Source organism: Geotrypetes seraphini, chromosome 7, assembly GCF_902459505.1.
Source record: "Geotrypetes seraphini chromosome 7, aGeoSer1.1, whole genome shotgun sequence".
Classification (NCBI taxonomy): domain Eukaryota; kingdom Metazoa; phylum Chordata; class Amphibia; order Gymnophiona; family Dermophiidae; genus Geotrypetes; species Geotrypetes seraphini.
In genome coordinates this window covers 44,735,904-44,754,223 of record NC_047090.1, presented here as the reverse complement: position 1 = coordinate 44,754,223, position 18,320 = coordinate 44,735,904, and the positions used below count along the sequence as shown (strand labels likewise).

Here is an 18,320-nt window from a genome sequence, read left to right as displayed (position 1 = left end):
TCTCTTTTTTTTTCTTTTCTCTTTTCTCTTTTCTTTCTCTCTTTTTCTTTTATTTCCTCCTTCTTTCTTTAAGCAAGTATTTGCTTTTACAACGCGCCCTCACCCCTACGTTCTATCCCCACCCCACTCTCTCCTTTTCATCTAAATTATGTAACTTTTCCCCCTCCTTCCCTCTCACCCTCACCTTCTAGTTTGTCTAGTCTTTGTTATTTATGTTCACCTTATTTATTTTTATACACCTACTACTATTTTTAATCTACCTTTTAAATTTTATTGTTAACTGGCCAGACATTTGTTTGATGGTCGGGATATTAAAAACTAATAAACTTGGAAACTTAGAAGATGAGATAAAAGTATAATTTGAAATGATTTGAAAAACTCCACAGTGAATCCATCACTACCCGGAGTGGATCCAACTCTGAGGGATTTCGACGCTGCCTGGAGTTCCTTAAGTGATATAGGTGCTTCTAGATTTCCTTTTATATGCTCAGGAATTTTTGGCCCATGAATTGAGTTCAAAAATTCTAAACCCTCACTTTCTTTATTTGAATAAAGTTCGGAAGAATATAAAGCTTTATAATACTTCAAAAATTGTTTCAAAATATTTCCAATTTGAGAATGAATTTTACTTTTCTCATCTTTTATAGCAGCAATCTTTATTTTTCTTTTTTTGGCTTTGAGATAATTAGCCAATAATCTTCCCGCTTTATTCGCGTTTCCATAATACAGAGCTTGCTGAGAAAACAAATCTTTCCTAGCCAATTGTGAGGAGATCTCATTATATTTATATTTAGCTTTCAACAGGACCTGCAAAGTATTTTGTTCCCATTTTGAGGCCAATTGTGACTCTAAAGTCAAAATAGTTTATTCCAAATTTGAAAATTCCAATTATAGTTGTTTCCTAATATACGCCGAATATGAAATAATTTGCCTTCTTATTGTAGCTTTAAAAGCATCCCATATAATTTCCAAAGAGATCTCCTCTGAGGTATTGAGTTGAAAATACTCATTCATTTTTATTTGAATTTCCTCAAAGTTTGAATCTGCAAGCAATGTATTATTAAATCTCCAAACAGGTCTAGTATAATCTTTTTCAGTAAACTGAAATTCAATCCAAATTCCAGCATGATCCGTCAAAAAGATCGGGTCTATTCTGGCTTTTATAACCTGTTGAATTAAATGATCTGACACAAAAATGTAATCAATTCTTGAAAATGATTTATGAACATGTGAGCAGAAAGAAAATGAATCCGCCATATATCCTGCAATCCACAGGCTTGTACAAGATTGTCTAGACCTAGGGCTCCTTTTACAAAGGTGCATTAGGGCCTTAACACGCGGAATAGCACACGCTAAAATTCCACATGCGCTAGCTGCTACCGCCTCCTCTTGAGCAGGTGGTAGTTTTTCAGGTAGCGCGCGCTAATCCTGTGCATGCATTAAAAACGCTAGCGCACCTTTGTAAAAGGAACCTCTAGTGATTTTATCGACTTACTAGGTTGTTTAGCCAACAATGGATCCATGACAGCATTGAAATCTCTGGCTACAATTAAATTAGATATAGCCAGTGACATAATTTTTTGTTGGAGTTTTATTTAAAGAATTCGGCCTGATTTGCATTAGGAGCGTAAATATTAAATAGTGATAGGGCATCTTTTCCTAAAGTCATGTCCACATGAAGCCATCTGCCCAAAGGATCAGCTTGAACATTACCAAATGCAGCAGAACAGGATATTGACCAGGATAGTCACATCAGCCTTTTTCGCCACCGCAGAAGCACAAAAACAGTACTTAACCCACCCCCCTTCCAATTAGGTGACTCAATTGATGATAAATGTGTTTCTTGAATATAATAAATGTCATCCTGTTGCTGCTTTAAAAAATTAAATACCTTTTTCCTTTTAATGGGATGATTGAGACAATTGACATTCAGAGAATAAAATTGTAAAGGCATTTTATTTAATTAAAACATATTTACAGAAAAGAAAATCATGCACATCCATATCCCAAACCCACCCCCACATATCACCCAAAAACTTGCAAGCAAGCATGAAGGCCAGCGACTGCTAACCTTCCCCAAGCACCCCCTCTGCATCCCTAAATTAACCCATCACATACCCACTGTAAGGAATAATAAAATTAAATTACAGAAAATCCCATACAAAATGTAACATAAAATCATCCCTCTATCTTCATATTCAATGAAAAGCAGTAAGAAATTAAGATAAATCACTGCTAAACACAATAATCCATCAATATTTGCAATAAAAAGCCTTCAAATAAGTTTAAATTATAATTAATTTATAATTAATTAATTAAGTCAGAGTAGTCTATCATATTTAATAGAATAAAGAACAAATCCATTTCTTATTCCCATTAGAATAAAAAATAGTTTATAGCCTACCGAAATGGAAAAGACCAACATTAATATCTCCCAAATCCTTCCCTAATATATATTTAATTGATTTTAAATATTACTATATGAATAATTTAAATTCATGCCCCATAAAATATTACCTAATATTTAATGAATTCTTTAGAATCTCAGAAAAATCCCCATATATAATTTAAAATGAAGGCAATCCCCTACTAATATAATCAATGAAAAGCCTTCAAATAAGCCTAAATTGCAATTAATATGGCAAAAACTAGTTCAGATTGATTTAAATTCATGTCCCATAAATAATTTAAGTTCATGTCCCATAAATGAATTCAATTAAATAGAATTAGTACAATCAATTCCACAGTGTATTCTTATATATATATATAATCATCTATTCTTTTATACTACCATCCCAAATTCAATTTAAACCCTTTCATAACTATACGGTCCCTCCAAACTATACCCCATCATTTTAAATTTATCAGAAAAAAACCATTAGTCTGGGAATTATATCATTAATAATTATATTAAAAGCAACCCCTATAATTAATTAAATCCTAAAAAAGATTTTCTAGTTCATCCCCTATATAAACATATGTTATTAATGAAAATTATAAATCTAATTCAATGAAAAAAAACCCCCAACCCTTCCTATTAAGCCTACCGCCAACGTTCTCTTTCGGAACATTCCTTATCCTACTGACATGGCACTCCCATCCACCGGAGTCAACTCCAATTCACATTCTTGTTACCAATTTCCCTCGATATCAGTCAGTCATCGACTCCAATTACTGCAGAAATTGCCATATGATCCAGGAAATGAGGTCTTGCGTTGTAGACTGGTCCTACTGCCACCTCTCCTGATCCAATGATGGTGCTGCAGTGAATTGACATCCAATTTCTTCCAATCAAGTTTAGTGGATCTGTGGATTTTTTTTTTGTTTGTTTTCCTTTTTCCCCCAGGCCAAGTTTGCAGAGATGTGCTAGGAAAACATGGCTGTGGGCACATTTTGAGCTGTAGTCACGGTACAATCAGAGACTATAAGAAGAGATTAGTGATTACTATTCTTGTCAAAAAATAAAACCAAAACCCGGAGCTGTTTAAGTCATAAAACATCCAATGCCTGTTCCAGGGCTCTCTGTGGTGGCCAAGTTATTGCCAAAGTCCGATACGCCATTAGGGTAAGTGCCTGGATCTTTACTAGAGGTATTACTGAAGTCAGTTGTCACCTAACTGCTTCCTGTGGCCATATTAAAGGCTCTCCCCAGGTCAGCCAAGGGCGTAGATTTAATCGCTGCAGTTGAATTAACCTGCAGTGGTGCTTCAAACACTTCCCATCCGATGCAAAAGGACTTGGGGAAACTGGCAAGAGTGGCGAGTTGCAAGGCCAGTGAAAGCATCAAAGTTGTCATGAGACTTCAGAATCAGAAGGTTCATGGCCATTTTCTAGACCCCGAGCCTCATTATCCAAACTGTCTTTTGCGCTCGCTTCCATACTCGCTATTTCAAGGCCTCGCTGCTGTTTAACAAAAATAGTTCCAACAGAGAGACGAACAATTCAAATTAGCGCTTAACTCTTTCAGCCCCAATTTGGCTGTTTATTTCTTCTTATTATTATTAATTAAATGAAGTCAATATTCTTGTACCTATAACAAATCACTAACCTTGTTTCACCGACTACCAGCACTTTGTCATTGACATGAGAAACTCAGAAGTCCCTCCTCTTCTAAAAATAAACCTCTCATCTGTACTGGCTTATAAGAAAACCCTCACAGTTCACATATGCAATATAAAATTCAAACTAGAAAATATATAATGAAAGTAAGCCCATTAATCTTTACTTGGAGTTATTTATGATGAAGTCCTTTAACAAAAAAAAAAAAAAATTTTTTTGAAGCATTAAAACCGTAACTTCAGTCATTTTTAACTCCTCCTTAAAACATACGATCCATATTAAGGAACTCCTCCAATTTCACCGGGTCATCATAATGAGAAGTTCTGTTATTAAAGGTGATTTTCATAGTCGCTGGGTAGAACAAACCATACCCAGTTGTCTTAATTGAGGACGGAGATTTAAAAACTGCTTTCTGGGGAAAAGTCAGGTAGGATGTGAATCTTGTTTTCTTGCCATTTTAAGGAGGTAAGTTGTTTAGCTTTAGTCAGGCTATCCATTGCCTGTCTGAATCGAAGCAGCTTGCAGATAATAGGCCTGGGACCATTATGTCCATCCTGGAATCCTATGTGCTCTTTCTACTTCAAAGAAGTAGTTATGATGCCAGGTCAGGAGCAGTACCTTCAAGAATAGGAGGGAGGTTTGTCGACTTATTGAGGTGTGTGGCTGAAGATCACCTCAGACCGCTGGATACCGGAAATTATTCAGGAGAGATACAAGCATGAGTTCTTTCATCCCCTTCTGGACTTCTTTGTGGATTCTCCAGTGGGAAAACCAGAGAAAGCACTCAAAAGTCTGAGTGACAGTAAAGAGACTACTAGATCTAGAAGCCGTCCTGGATGAAGAATCAAGCTTAGGAAGATATTCCTTATACTTTATCATGCTCAAAAGAGACTCAGAAGACGAGTAGGCCGATTCTGGATTTTAAGTTGGTCAATCTTGCTCTCAAGATACCGTGCTTCTGCATGGAAACGGTACATAAGAACATAATAATAGCCTTACTGGGTCAGACCAATGGTCTATCTAGCCCAGTAGCCCATCCTCACAGTGGCCAATCCAGGTCACTAGTACCTGGCAAAAACCCAACTGACTGCGGTGTCCGGGTATTGATTGGGAACAGCTTGGACCTTGTCTGCAGCTAAGTTTTTTTTGGTTGTTGTTGTTGTTTTTCTGCTTTTGATGGTTTGTGGAAGTTGTTGGTGACTTTGTGCTTAGGTGCAGAATTTTTCACAGAAACTGTTTTGTGTTTTTGGCGTGCCTTGTTATATGGGTGGTTTCCCTGAGGGCTGCTACAGTGCCCTTTGATTTTTCACCACCTGTGTGCAAGTGTTTATCAACCCTCGTTTTTTTTTTTTTATAAAGTGGAATTTTTTTGCCTGATGAATCTGAACTGAGGCTTTTTCTCCACTTGGTTTTTTTTTTTTCTTTTTTTGTATGAGTGGATTGTGACGGGGAGCCTGTGGGTGGGTGGGGTGTTGAGCCTTGCAGTGTCTCAGGGACCCCCTGGTTTCCATATAGGACATAAGTGTGTTTGGTAGTGATTATATATGTCCTATTCCTGAGTATGTGTGTAATCAAAATCACCATTATTATATTGTTGCCCAATTTGCCAACTTTCCTAATCTCTGAAAACATTTCTTCATCTGTCTGCTCATTCTGTCCTGAGAGACAGTAGTATAACCCTACTTTTATATTCCTTCCCTTCACACATTGAATTTTTATCCATATGGATGCCACACTGCTATCTGTGTTGTGAAGAATGTTTATTTTATTAAATTCCCTCCAATTTGATCTACTTTATCCTTGTGATATACCGTATATACTAGAACATAAGTCGATCCGATTATAAGTCGAGACCCCCTTTCCCCTCCAAAAAGAAGAAAAAATGGTTGACTCGAATATGTTGGGCGGCTTAATATTCAAGTGTCCTGCCCTGTCAGGCTCTGCACCCAGCACCTTCCCTGCCAAGCTCTGCATCCAGCCCCCTTCCCTCCATTCCTCCCCTGTCGGCACTGCACCCAGCACCCTTTCTTCCTCCCTTCCCTTGTCAGGCTCTGCACCCAGCACCTTTCCCTCCATCCCTCCCTTGTCAGGCACTGCACCCAGCACTCTCCCTGCCAAGCTCTGCACCCAGCACCCTTCCCTCCATCCCTCCCCTGTCAGGCACTGCACCCAGCACCCTCCCTGCCAAACTCTGCACCCAGCACCCTTCCTTCCGTCCCTCCCCTGTCAGGCTCTGCACCTAGCACTCTTCCCTGCCAAGCTCTGCACCCAGCACTCTTCCTTCCCCTGTCAGGCTCTGCACCCAGCACCCTTCCTTCCTTCCCCTGTCAGACTGCATTCTCCCTCCCAGGCGCTGCCCTCTGTCCCCCTCCCCTCCCTGCCCTATTTGCATACCTCTGCTGATCCCTGGTGGAAGTGCAGTGGGTCCTCTGCCGAGAATTTGCGGGAGCCAGTAAGAAGCCGTTCAGCGCCGAGAAGCAGCGCCAAATCGCGCTGCTGCTCGTGCCGCTGAGATGAACAAATTGGATCCGCGCAGCTGGTTAGCAGTGGGGCAGGAGTTCAGAAAGCTTGCTCCTGCCCGCTGTACCTCCACCAGAGATCGGCAGAGGACCCGCTGCACCTCCACCAGGGATCGGCAGAGGTATGAAGATAGGGCAGAGCGGAGGAAGGGGGGCTGAGTCTTGAGGCAGCGGCGGTGTAGCAGGATTTATGATACACTAAGCAGTTGCATAAACAAATTACGTCTCTGATAGTTTTGTCTAGGGAAAACCATAAACTCTGCCAGGTCCAAATTTCTTTGTCTATTTATACAACACAAGACCCAGGCTAATGAGAAATACTTTTATTATGAAAATAGAAAAATATAATTCACAAGACAGCTGCAATATCTAAATATTATTCACAAAATATCTGATTACATAAATGAAACTCAGTACATAATTATCACAATACGCTTCTAGATAACTAAGTAATATTACTTCTTACACACACTAAACAATTCCTTATAATAATAATAATCCCTGATTAACAGCAATTGTTTACATTTATCACCAAAGGTAGCTTTCCAACCCTTATCTTATATCACAATCGGATGCACTTATCTAACCCCAGCTGATAAGATAATAAGTTCCTTATGCTCACCATCTAATTAGGCCTCAGCACAAAATTAGGTGAAATGGAAAACGTTTCTCCTCAGCTTAGCAGACGTAGAAAATCCTTCGGTTACAGGAACAAGTGTTCGTCAGCCATCGGTAAAGCTGTAATTTATAGGCAGCACAAGTTTCCTTGAAGTGATGGAATTCAGATCTGTTTAGAGTCCGATTCACTCTCTCTCAGGCAGAGAGTCACACGAGGTAACTGTCCAGGTCTTAATTATTAAGAATAGATGCGTGGAGAATACCTGTGGTAAGATGTGAGTTCACTCGCATCCCGACCCAGACTAATTATAATTAGCAACTTTTCACTTGGACCTCGTCAGATGACTTCCTCGGACCAATCCAGAAACAGATCTTAGATGAATAGCCTTTCTGTGTAAAGTCTCATACAGGCTGGGAGACACAGGCACCGTTCGAAAGATAAGCACAGCATAGGAGTATAACTCCCCCAGGAATCACACAGTCTAAGCATGAAGGCATAGATGGATGTCCTTGACTAGAATACCATTCTGGTACATACCCAGAATGCATCAGGCAGAAACAGCAAAGATGTATTCTTCTTTCTCTTCTTGCTAGGTTCATGCTGGAAAGATTTCTTGCAGACAATGGTTCAGGCTTGATGATATCAGAGAGGCCTAACCTTCAAGTGCAAATAAGGAAACACCCCTACAGCGGCCTTAAAAAATTCTGGGAGGGGGCATTGGCCCAAATATAAATCGGGACCCCCATTTTTGGTCCAATTTTTGGTCCCCCAAATCCCGGTTTATATTCAAGTATATACGATAATTTGATAATACAGTGTCCCATGGATTGTTCTCCTTTCACCAGGTCTCTGAGATGCCTATTATATCTACCTCAACGGTAAGGTCGGTCATTGCCTTGGTGGTGCCGGGGGAATTTCTCACCTCTCTGGATTTGACAGAGGCCTATCTGCATATCCCCATTTTTTTCAGATCACATGAAGATCTTGAAGTTCCATATTTTGGAGCAGCACTTCAGTTCTTGGCCTTTTTGTTTGGGCTGACCAAGGTGGTGGTCATAGTAGCAGCACATCTCCACAAGGAGGGGATACAAGTACATCCATACCTGGATGATTAGCTGATACAAGCTCTGTCCAAATCAGTAGGAAGGACAGCAGCGAATCATGTGATCAGCTTCTGCAGAGCCTGGGTTGGATTACAAACTTCCGGAAAAAAAACAAAACACCTGGAGCTGACGCAGTTTCTGGAATTATCTGGACATCCATTTCAACTTGAAAGAAATCAAAGTTTTTCTTCCAGATGCCTGCAAAGCGAAACTCATGTGTTAGATCAGGGAGTTTCGGGGCAAGCCAGCACTGACAGCTTGGCATTACTTGCAGATGCTGTAGTAAATGGCAGCAACCATAGATGTGAACCTTTGGGCAAGGACACATTTATACCCTCTCCAGGATGTGCTCTTATCTCGATCACTGCAAACAGATGCATTACAGACCTTGGATAGTAGAAGCCCATCACAGTGTGAACTGGTGGCTGGAGACCACAGTCTATTCCAGGGAGTGCCGCTTTTACATCTCCAAATGGGTGATTCTGACTATGGATTTCAGCCTATTCGGTTGGGGATCTGGTGCAGGAAGGAGAGTCTGGTGCAGGAACTTTGGTTCTTCTCCACAGAGGAAGTGGTCAACCAACCAATTGGAGCTGAGAGCCATCCGCCCGGCGCTGTAGGTGTTCGGAAGCTCACTGCAGGTCAAAGCAGACAATGCACTGCACAAGCAGACAAAGCACTGCAGGTCAAAGCAAACAATGCAACAGCTGTAACCTATGTCAATTGGCAGGAAGGCACCATGAGTGCTTCACTATGTTTGGAGGCCCAAATGTTTCAATGGGCAGAGATCCACCTGTTGGCGCTTTCAGCAGCATATGTAGCAGGAGTAGATAATATGCAAGCAGATTTTCTCAGCCAGCAGACTCTAGATCCCAGAGAATAGGTTCTATATCAGGAGGCGTGTGACAGCATTGTGAGTCTTTGAGGGCGCCCAGTGTTCAATCTGATGGTGTTAGAAGCCAACAAGAAAATAGCTCATTTTTTAATCGAAAATATGAGCCAGGAAGCACCGGCTTGGATGCCCTGGTGCAGCCGTGACCACTGGCATCTATATATGTTCCTCCTTGGCCCATGATAGGCAAGAGTTCCATGGAGAATAATGTTGCACCCAGGGTTGGTGGCTCTTGTCCATGGTATGCAGATCTGGTCCATCTAAAGATGCCTCTTGTTTCTAGTTTTATCCCAGGACAAGCAGGCAGCCTATTCTCAACATGTGGGTGACATCATCCACGGAGCCCGGATGCGGACAGCTTTGCAAGCAGACTTGCTTGAAGAACTTTAGAAAGTTTGTGACTACTGCACATGCACAAGTGCCTTCTCACCTGACGCAGGGCGTGCGTCTCCTCAGTTTTTCACGGAGCCAAGAAGTCCTATTTCAACTCTCTGCGTTAGACTCAGTTCTATTTCGTGCCTTTTCTCACCATAGCTCGTGTTTTATTTTTTACAGTGTTGCTGTGTTTCTTTGCGCATTTTCTTTATTTTTTTTAACTTAATTTTATTTTTCCTTTGTGTCATGGCGGGGCCTGCCTCAGCCTGCGGGCTTTGATCTCGCTGAAGCTATTTTTCCGTTTATGTCCTGGCCGGTCACAGGCTTCAAGAAGTGTAGCCATTGCCAGCGCGTGATCTCCTTCACTGACCCACATAGGTAATGTGTTCAGTGTTTGGGACCTGACCATCGTCTGGAGTTGTGTGCCCGCTGTGCTACCCTTCAACCTCGAGCCATCAAACATTGTAGAGTTCAGGTAGAAAAACTCTTTGGCGGTATGGATCCACTTCCTCAGGTCTTGACCTCGATTCCAGTCAAGCTTCTCACAGGGGTTCCGCCTTCTATCTCGACCTTAATCAAACCCTCCACGTTTGGCGGGTCTTTGTTCTCGGGCAAATCTGCTTAGTCTTCTCCTGAGGAGCCGCTTTCCTCGCTGCCTCCCTCAGGTCAGGTACCAGTGGTTATCAAACTGCCCAAGAACATGTCTCAAAGTTGAAGAGTCGTTATTCCTCTTCTTCCTCGGAGACTATAGCCACACCAAATGTACCATATCCTCAAGTCTCGGTGTCACAATTGGAGGCTATGATCCTGACTATTATGGATCGGCAGTTTGGGAATATGCTTGCCAAACATACTCCTACCTCGACTCTGCTTCCTGCAGTCCAGTCTGAGCACTTAGCAGTATCACAAGGAGTCGAGTCCTTGGCAGTGCCTCGAGCTGAATCCACCCACTCTATACAAGGAGTTGAGTCCTTGGGAGTGCCTCAAGAGGATTCTACACACTATGCAAGGAGTTGAGTCTTTGTGAGTGTGTCATCTGGAGTATAAGTACACTACTCAAGGAGCTGAGTCCTTGTCAGTGCCTCGATATTTCGACACAAGGAACTCAGTCCTTTTTGGTGTCTCGATCTCCAGCATACAGCCCTCCTTCCTCGCTTAAGGCGTCGCCGTTTCAGAGACATAGGGCGAAGACTCCTCAACGTTCCTCTCAGCAGGACTTGCCTGGTTCGAGGCACATTTCTCCACATCAGTCGAGGCATCCATCGAGGCACAGGTCCTGTTCTCGAGACAGGCCTAGTTTCTCCAGGCCTCGACACTCTTTGAGGCCTCCAACTCGGAAGTTGAGGACACCACCTCCAGAGCTTTACACCTATGCGTCTTCTCCTGCGAGGGATTCTATCTATTCTCTCAGTAAGTCATCAGTAAGTCATCAGTAAGTCATCAGTAAGTCATCTGCATATTCAGACCTCAGGTATCAGTACTCCAGAGAAGCTTCACCTTCATTCTCTGCCTTGTGAGGCACCGCGAGGTCACCTTCTTCCCCTTGAGGTTAATGTTCCTTGGAGCAGATATATTTTTCTTCTTTCCTACGTCAAATGAGTAAGGACCTCAATATTACTTTGAACTTTGATTCCAAATACTCTACGGAGTATTTAGAGGAAATGGGTATGTCTCGTCCTCCTGCGGAATCTCTTAAATTGCCCATCAATAGATTTCTTTCTCAAACTTTCAAGTGGAATCTTGAAACACATTATTCCATTTCTGCTGTACCAGGAAAGCTGGAATTTCATTACAGGATGTTCCATTGCAAGGGCTTCAAGAAATCTCAGTTATCCCATCAGTCCCTTCTCGTGGAGTCTTCTCTGAAAAGGACCAATCCTGCCAAAGTTTATGCCACTGTCCCTCCTGGAAGAGAGGGCAGGACCATGGACAAGTTTGGTCGTCGTTTGTATCAAAATTCTCTTATGACAACTAGAGTTTTGAATTACAGTTTTATTTTCACTTCTTATTTCAAGCATTTGGTTGACATCCTGCCTGAATTTTGCAAATATATTCCTCAACATTGTCTTCCAGAGTTTCAGCATGTGACTACCACTCTGGCTCAACTCCACATGCATCTCCTTCAATCTTCCTTTGATGCATTTGAACTTTTCCTCGAGGGTCACTTCCTTCTCAGTGGCTTACCTGGCTACGCACTGTAGACATGGACCCCAAATCTTCACGATCGTCTGGCCAACATCCTTTGACAGAGCAATGAATTGTTTGACTCCATCGAGGCAGCTACTAAATGATTGTCTGAATATGAGAAATAGTTTGCTTCTATCATTCGACCTAAACCTAAGCCTTCCACGTCTAAAGGCTTCAGGCCTTTTCCATCTTACCAGAGGCGTTTTCCACAGAGAGCAGCTCCTTATATCCTTCCAATTCATCGCAGACCACCCTTCTTCAGGAAGCTCAAGCTCTGCCTCGTCTCTGTGCCATCGTGGAAGTTCCTTGGACCAGCAGAGCAGGAGGTTTTACTCCTGTTACTTCCTAGTTCCGAAGAAGATGGGCGATCTGCGCCCTATCTTGGATCTCAGAGCGCTCAACAAATTTTTAGTCAAAGAAAAATTCTGAATGTTGTCTCTGGCATCCTTATATCCCCTTCTAGATCAGAACAATTGGTTATGTTCTCTATATCTCAAAGTGGCTTACACTCACATTCCCATTCAACCAGCCTCTCGACAGTTCCTCAGATTTCGGGTGAGAAATCTGCATTTCCAATATAGAGTGGTACCCTTCGGCCTGGCATCTTCACCAAGTGCCTAATTGTAGTAGCAGCAGCTCTGCGGAACCATGGTCTATAGGTGTTCCTGTACCTGGACGATTGGCTCATCAAAGATTCAAAGGCCAGCATCTCAAGGAGTTACTGTAGCAACCCAATGGACTATTTTATCCCTCCAAAGTTTGGGGTTTGAAATCAACTTTCCCAAATCCCAGCTACAGCCCTCTCAAACTCTACAGTTCATCAGAGCTGTCTTGGACAGTGTACAACTCAGAGCATTCCTTCCTCGTCAATGTCAGGATGCTCTTCTTCAGCTCTGTCACAAAGTGTCTTCCCTCTCTTCGATTTCAGCAAGACACATGATGGTTCTTCTAGGTCACATGGCTTCTACCGTTCACGTGACTCCTTTTGTCAGACTTCACCTCAGAATCCCTCACTGGACCCTGGCATCTCAGTGGGCTCAGGCTTTCAACTCACTCTCAACACATCAGAGTGACTTCTTCGTTGACACAGTCTCTCCACTGGTGGATACTCTCTTCTAATCTCTCCAGAGGTTTACAGTTTCAAACACCCCCTTATCAGGGGCTCATCTCGATGGTCTCCATACTCAAGGCCATTGGTCCAGCACGGATCGTCAGCGTCACATCAGTCTGTTAGAACTCAGAGCAATCTTCAATGCTCTCAAAGCTTTTCAGCATCTTCTTCATGACCAGATAATTCCTCATGGTTGAGCAGACTGGATGGACTGTTCAGGTATTTATCTGCCATCATTTACTATGTTACTGTGTTACAGTCTTAGGCAAGCAGGATAGAATTTTGAGAGAGCTTGACGTGTGGAGAGGTTTGCTCCAGTATTAGGAAAGGACCAATGACTTTCACCTTTCAGACCATCTGTTTGTGCTAAACAGCCTGTCCAGGCGTGGCAGTCCAGCATGCAAGGCCTCTATAGCTAGATGGAATCTCATGGCCATCTTTTCAACATACTTTGCCTGTTTCTCTGAAGGCGCATTCCAGCAGGGGTGTCACCTCTTCAAGCCGTATGGACTTAAGAAAATTAACAGAAAGAAGATTATTTAGGTAAGAATCTAATTTTTCTTTCTGTTACATCTAATTAGGAGTTCGTATCTATGGTGACGTACCAAAGCAATGGCTGCTTTTGGATCCTCGATTTTGTGGGCAGGCTCTACTTCCCTAGACATCGGCATTGCTTTGGTACGTCACCATACATACGAACTCCTAATTAGATGTAACAAAGAAAAATTAGATTCTTACCTAAATAATCTTCTTTCTGTTAATTTTCTTAAGTCCATACGGCTCATCCTCAGTATATACAGTTTTGCCTGCTATTCTACCTCAGCTATTTCTAGGTTCCAGGCCTGGAGTTCTTCTCCTGTTAGTCAGATGTCTGAGTGTGAAGAAATCATGTATATGCAAGTGTATTCCTCAGTCTCTGCCTCTCTCATTGTTAGTGCCAGTTCACACAGCAGGTTGGTTCTCTTTTGCTGCTATGTTACAAATTCCTGTTGTTAATTGTTGTAATTATTTTTCTAAGTTACAGAGTAGAACAGAATTGTGTAATGTTCCCCTTCTTCTTTGTATTCTGTTGCATTGCATTGGAGCTCAGTTGCTTTGGGACGTAACTGGAGGGAGCACTGTGCTCCTCTATGCGGGAGGTGCTCAAAACTGTAAGTATTCACACTTCTGCAAGTTCAGTTTGCAGGAACGGATTAATCACTATACATACGGACTCCTGAGAAGATTAACAGAAAGAAGGTTATCCAGGTAAGAACCTAATCTTTCATTGTTGCCAATTAGCGTCAGTAACTGATCACTAATGCCCAACTATCAGCACTAATTGGTTCATTATACAGTTATATTGTGCACAGAAATTGGGCTTGCGTCCAAATTTCTGCACACAGTTGTGGGTGCCCTATATAGAATACAGGGAAAGTGACTAAATATAGGCACACTTTCCTTTGTTCCCCCTAATTTTGTAATCGTGTGCACAACTTTACACCAAATTATACATGCAAATTATAGAAAACCTACAGTTATACATACATATATGTTAATTGACAAATTAGCCCTAATTGCCACTAAGCTATTAATTGGTGAGAAGAGGAGGTAATTGGTGCTAATTTAAAGTTTTATGCATAACTATACATAGGGCTAGATTCACTAAGCCCACCGATCATGTCCCAACCGCTTTGTGACCCCGACTCTATTCACTAACCTTCCTCCCGATCCGATTCTTATCCGCGCATGCAAATGAGGGAAAGGGCATCCAAAAGTAGGAAGACAACGATTCACCAAAAAAATTAAGGAACACCGACTGGGCTGACCAATCACAAAAAAAACGACTGTCAAGGATCAGTCACTCACGTCATTGCCGACTGTCCTCGCCCTGAAATCCCAGCCCTGCAGCCCATTAAACCATCAAAAAAGCCCCCTGCTCTCTGCCCTAAATGGTGTCGAACAGGGATACATTGGCACACTTCCAGCCCTTCAAGAGCCCTTCTCTTGCCACCCCAACTCTCCTGCTCTCTGCCACCGTTTCCCACACTGCGATCCCGTGATTTTAACCTGCGTGTTTAAAGCGGGGCTGCATTGCGGGGAAGGGCTGCAGAGAGCAAGAGAGTCGGGGCGGCACGGGCTTCATTTAAGTCTTCTAATAGCCTGATGACGCACTGGGCACAAGCTGCAAACTTCTCCTCTGCAACCCCCCTCGGTTCTCCTCCATCCCCTGCAACATGTGGAGTTGTCAGCACTCACACACCGGCAGGAGGGAGGAGACCTTCTGCCATCCCTCTCTCTTCCCCTTCGCCTGGAAGCGCGGGCGAGACCAGGTAGGAACGCCGCCATGGCCCCTTTGTGAAGCGTCTGCTCGGCTCCGGCTCCAATGTGTCAGGAAACTGCCTTTCTCAGTAGCTAATTTGATGTTTTGTCAAAGGGGGGTTCCTTTAAATAGGATATTTGTTTTTAAGCAGAATTCATTCTCTGTATGGATAGATGCTTTTTTCCCCCGGGTTTCCCTTTGGAGCAGGAATGTTTAAGAGTCGTGGGTTGTGGAATACTTGAGGCCTATTTTCCAGGCAGATGCAGTGTGGGAAAGAGTTTCGGACATTATGAAAGGGAAGTAAGAAAGTTCCAGCGGAGAGCATGCACAGACCATCTACAAGCAAAGAAGATGGTCTGCACATGCGTCAGGATCACTCTTCAGCGATCCGTGTCGTCAGTGGGGGGCATTCCTCCAATTGCCTCCATTTGAATATGGACCCGTCGTGAATTGATTGGCCTGCCACGGATCGGACATGATCGGGCAGGTTAGCGAAACTAGCCCATAGTCAGTATTCTATAGCCTTAGCATACAAACACTATAGTGCACAACTGCAAAAGGGGTGTAGACATGGGCCAATCAGGGGCATGCCCAGCACTTTACACTAAAGTTATAGAATGCCAACTGTCAAAAATGTAGCTGTAGACACTTAAGTGTAGACAGTTGACATGGTGTAAGCGGCTGCTCAGAAATGCTGACTGCTAATATTCTGTAATTGCAATTATGTGTATAATTGCTGAAATAGAATGTGCACTTAGAATGCAGCATCCTAGCATCTAATTTTTGACAACATGACAGAATTTATGCCTATATATATATGACAATCTATCATTGGGGTAGCATGTGCTGTAAGGAGAGAAGCCAAACAGTGAAAATAATGATCGACTACAGGATCGGTTTGTTCTCTCTCTAGCTCCTTCCTTTAGAAAGCAATAGCACTCTACGTACATGCTTCATTTGCAGATGTTCTTTTCAAACATCTTTCCTTAGACTAGATAGATGGTGTTATGTCATTGCATAAACTGTTTTTAATAATTTTCCCGATTTTAGGTTTGCTACATTGAAGGTCACCGGGTTGTCAGTTTGGCCAATGAAATGTTTGGATACAATGGATGGTCTCACTCTGTCACTCAGCAGACTGTTGGTAAGTATAGGGCCGGGGGAGGTAACTGAGGGAAAATAAAAAATACTGTATAGGGAGCGTGTTACTGGAATATTTGAAATATTGAATCATCTATTTTGAGTAATTTGAGTAGGAAACTACAAAACTCTCTCCTTTGAAAAAGCAAACAATTCTTTTTTTTATTTTTTTTAAATATATGTTTATTGAAAAGTGAGAAAGGTCACAACTAGACAAAATACAAACTCGGCAGCGTAAAGTGCATAAAAAGTCCAAATATCAGTCTGGGTTCGGCTGGTGGGATTGCTACCTATGTTGGAGCAAGAGGAGTAGAGAGCCTTTATCAATACTGTTTTATTGATTTTATTTAGTAAGTTTTGCTAATTGGATAACAGAATATGTTGACTGAATGGTAGAATATTTTGACTAGCCAGTATAGCAATGGATGTCATAAGCTACACTAACTTGTGCATCTTGGTAGTAGGAAAATGGGACTTGTATACTGCTTTTTTGTGTGTGTGGTTACACATTCAAAGTGGTTAACATATACAGTATATAGGTACTTATTTTGTACCTGGGGCAATGGGGGATTAAGTGACTTGCCCAGGGTCACAGGGGGCAGCCCTGGAATTTGATCCCACAACCTCTGGGTGCAGAAGCAGCAGCTCTACCACTAGGCCACTCCTCACCTCTATAAATCAAGTCTTGGGGTGATGTTAAATAAGAGGCATTACTGTAATGTTGATTAAAAAGGAAGCTATATAGGGTGTGCAAGTCCAGATACTTGTGGGCATGGAAGACAGTACAGGGAATCAATACCTTTATGAGATGGTAAAGTTCATGCCTGGTTCTTGCATTCATTGCAGTATCTTTTTTCTCTGTAGATTTTGTGGACCTTAACAATGGAAAGTTCTACGTGGGAGTCTGTGCATTTGTAAAAGTTCAGTTGAAGGTAAACCTAACTCTAAAGCAAAAAAACCTTTTTGCCGAAAAAGAGGGGCTAAGGTCAGACTCAAGCTATATCAGTGACACTACTTTCTAAATCTCAGGAAAGGTACATTGGGACATCTACACCTTTTGTTTTGCTATGCTTGAAAAACTGGATCAGACCAAAGGTGGTTCAAGCTAAACATCCAGTTTCTTTAAACGGAAAGTGTAGTAGCATGTGGGTCTTTATCTGCCGTCATCTACTATGTTACTATGTAAATAAGGCATATGTACAGTGGGCCCTCCCCAGGACTCTCTAGCTTTCCCACAGTTATGGCTTAAGGATATGGGGATGGCTTAAGGATGTAGGGATGCGAGTTTACATTCCAGACTATTGTGTTTAATAGTTCTATATTGTGCCCAGTTGATCCCACTGATAAAAAGCATATGTTCCAAGGAAAAAAGGGCTTAGAGTATAAATGCAAGTCTCCATCATTTCTGATTTATTTAATCAGAGTATTTGAAAGTTGTTTAAATACTCCCACCATTAAGCATCTATTTAAATGGGACGCTACTGTGCTAATGTGCAAACAGCTGATGAGAGAACTCTGAGAAGGAGAGGTTCAAAACAAGTGTTGAGGCTAAAATTAAATGTGCACACTGTTACTAAAAATACATTGGCAAAGCTAAAACAAATGGAGCATAGTGGGGTAAAAAATGAAAATGTACAAAAGAAGAAAGCAAAGAAATAGGCAAGTCGATACTTTGAAATTAGCGGTTTCAGGTGCAAAAGAGAATTCCTGTGGGACAGGAGTAGGAAGTTCAACAGATTTTTATACCTGGGTTGAAATCTGACTAGCAATGAAGAGGAGCCAGACTGTGGCCCTGCCAGCTATGTGACTGCTACTACCATTATTCTCTCTTTCATTACCTCACAGGATGGTGCATACCATGAAGATGTGGGATACGGTGTGAGTGAAGGCCTGAAGTCAAAGGCATTGTCTTTAGAGAAGGCTCGGAAGGAAGCTGTCACAGATGGACTGAAGAGGGCAATGAAGTGAGCATCTTCACAGAACTCATTTTTTAACTCCAAATAGTGAATTCTA

General features: G+C 42.2%; 1 protein-coding gene across 4 annotated transcripts in view; it reads left to right on the top strand.

Annotated features, from left to right (window-relative positions):
• The window catches only part of RAD52 (RAD52 homolog, DNA repair protein), a 93,735-nt gene that overhangs the window by 28,805 nt on the left and 46,610 nt on the right, over positions 1–18,320 (top strand). For all 4 annotated transcript variants that reach the window (XM_033952323.1, XM_033952326.1, XM_033952322.1 and 1 more), the window contains exons 4-6: positions 16,218–16,311; positions 17,172–17,239; positions 18,153–18,271. In XM_033952323.1, coding sequence (XP_033808214.1) covers positions 16,218–16,311; positions 17,172–17,239; positions 18,153–18,271 — 281 coding nt within the window. The remainder of the gene's footprint in view (positions 1–16,217; positions 16,312–17,171; positions 17,240–18,152; positions 18,272–18,320) is intronic.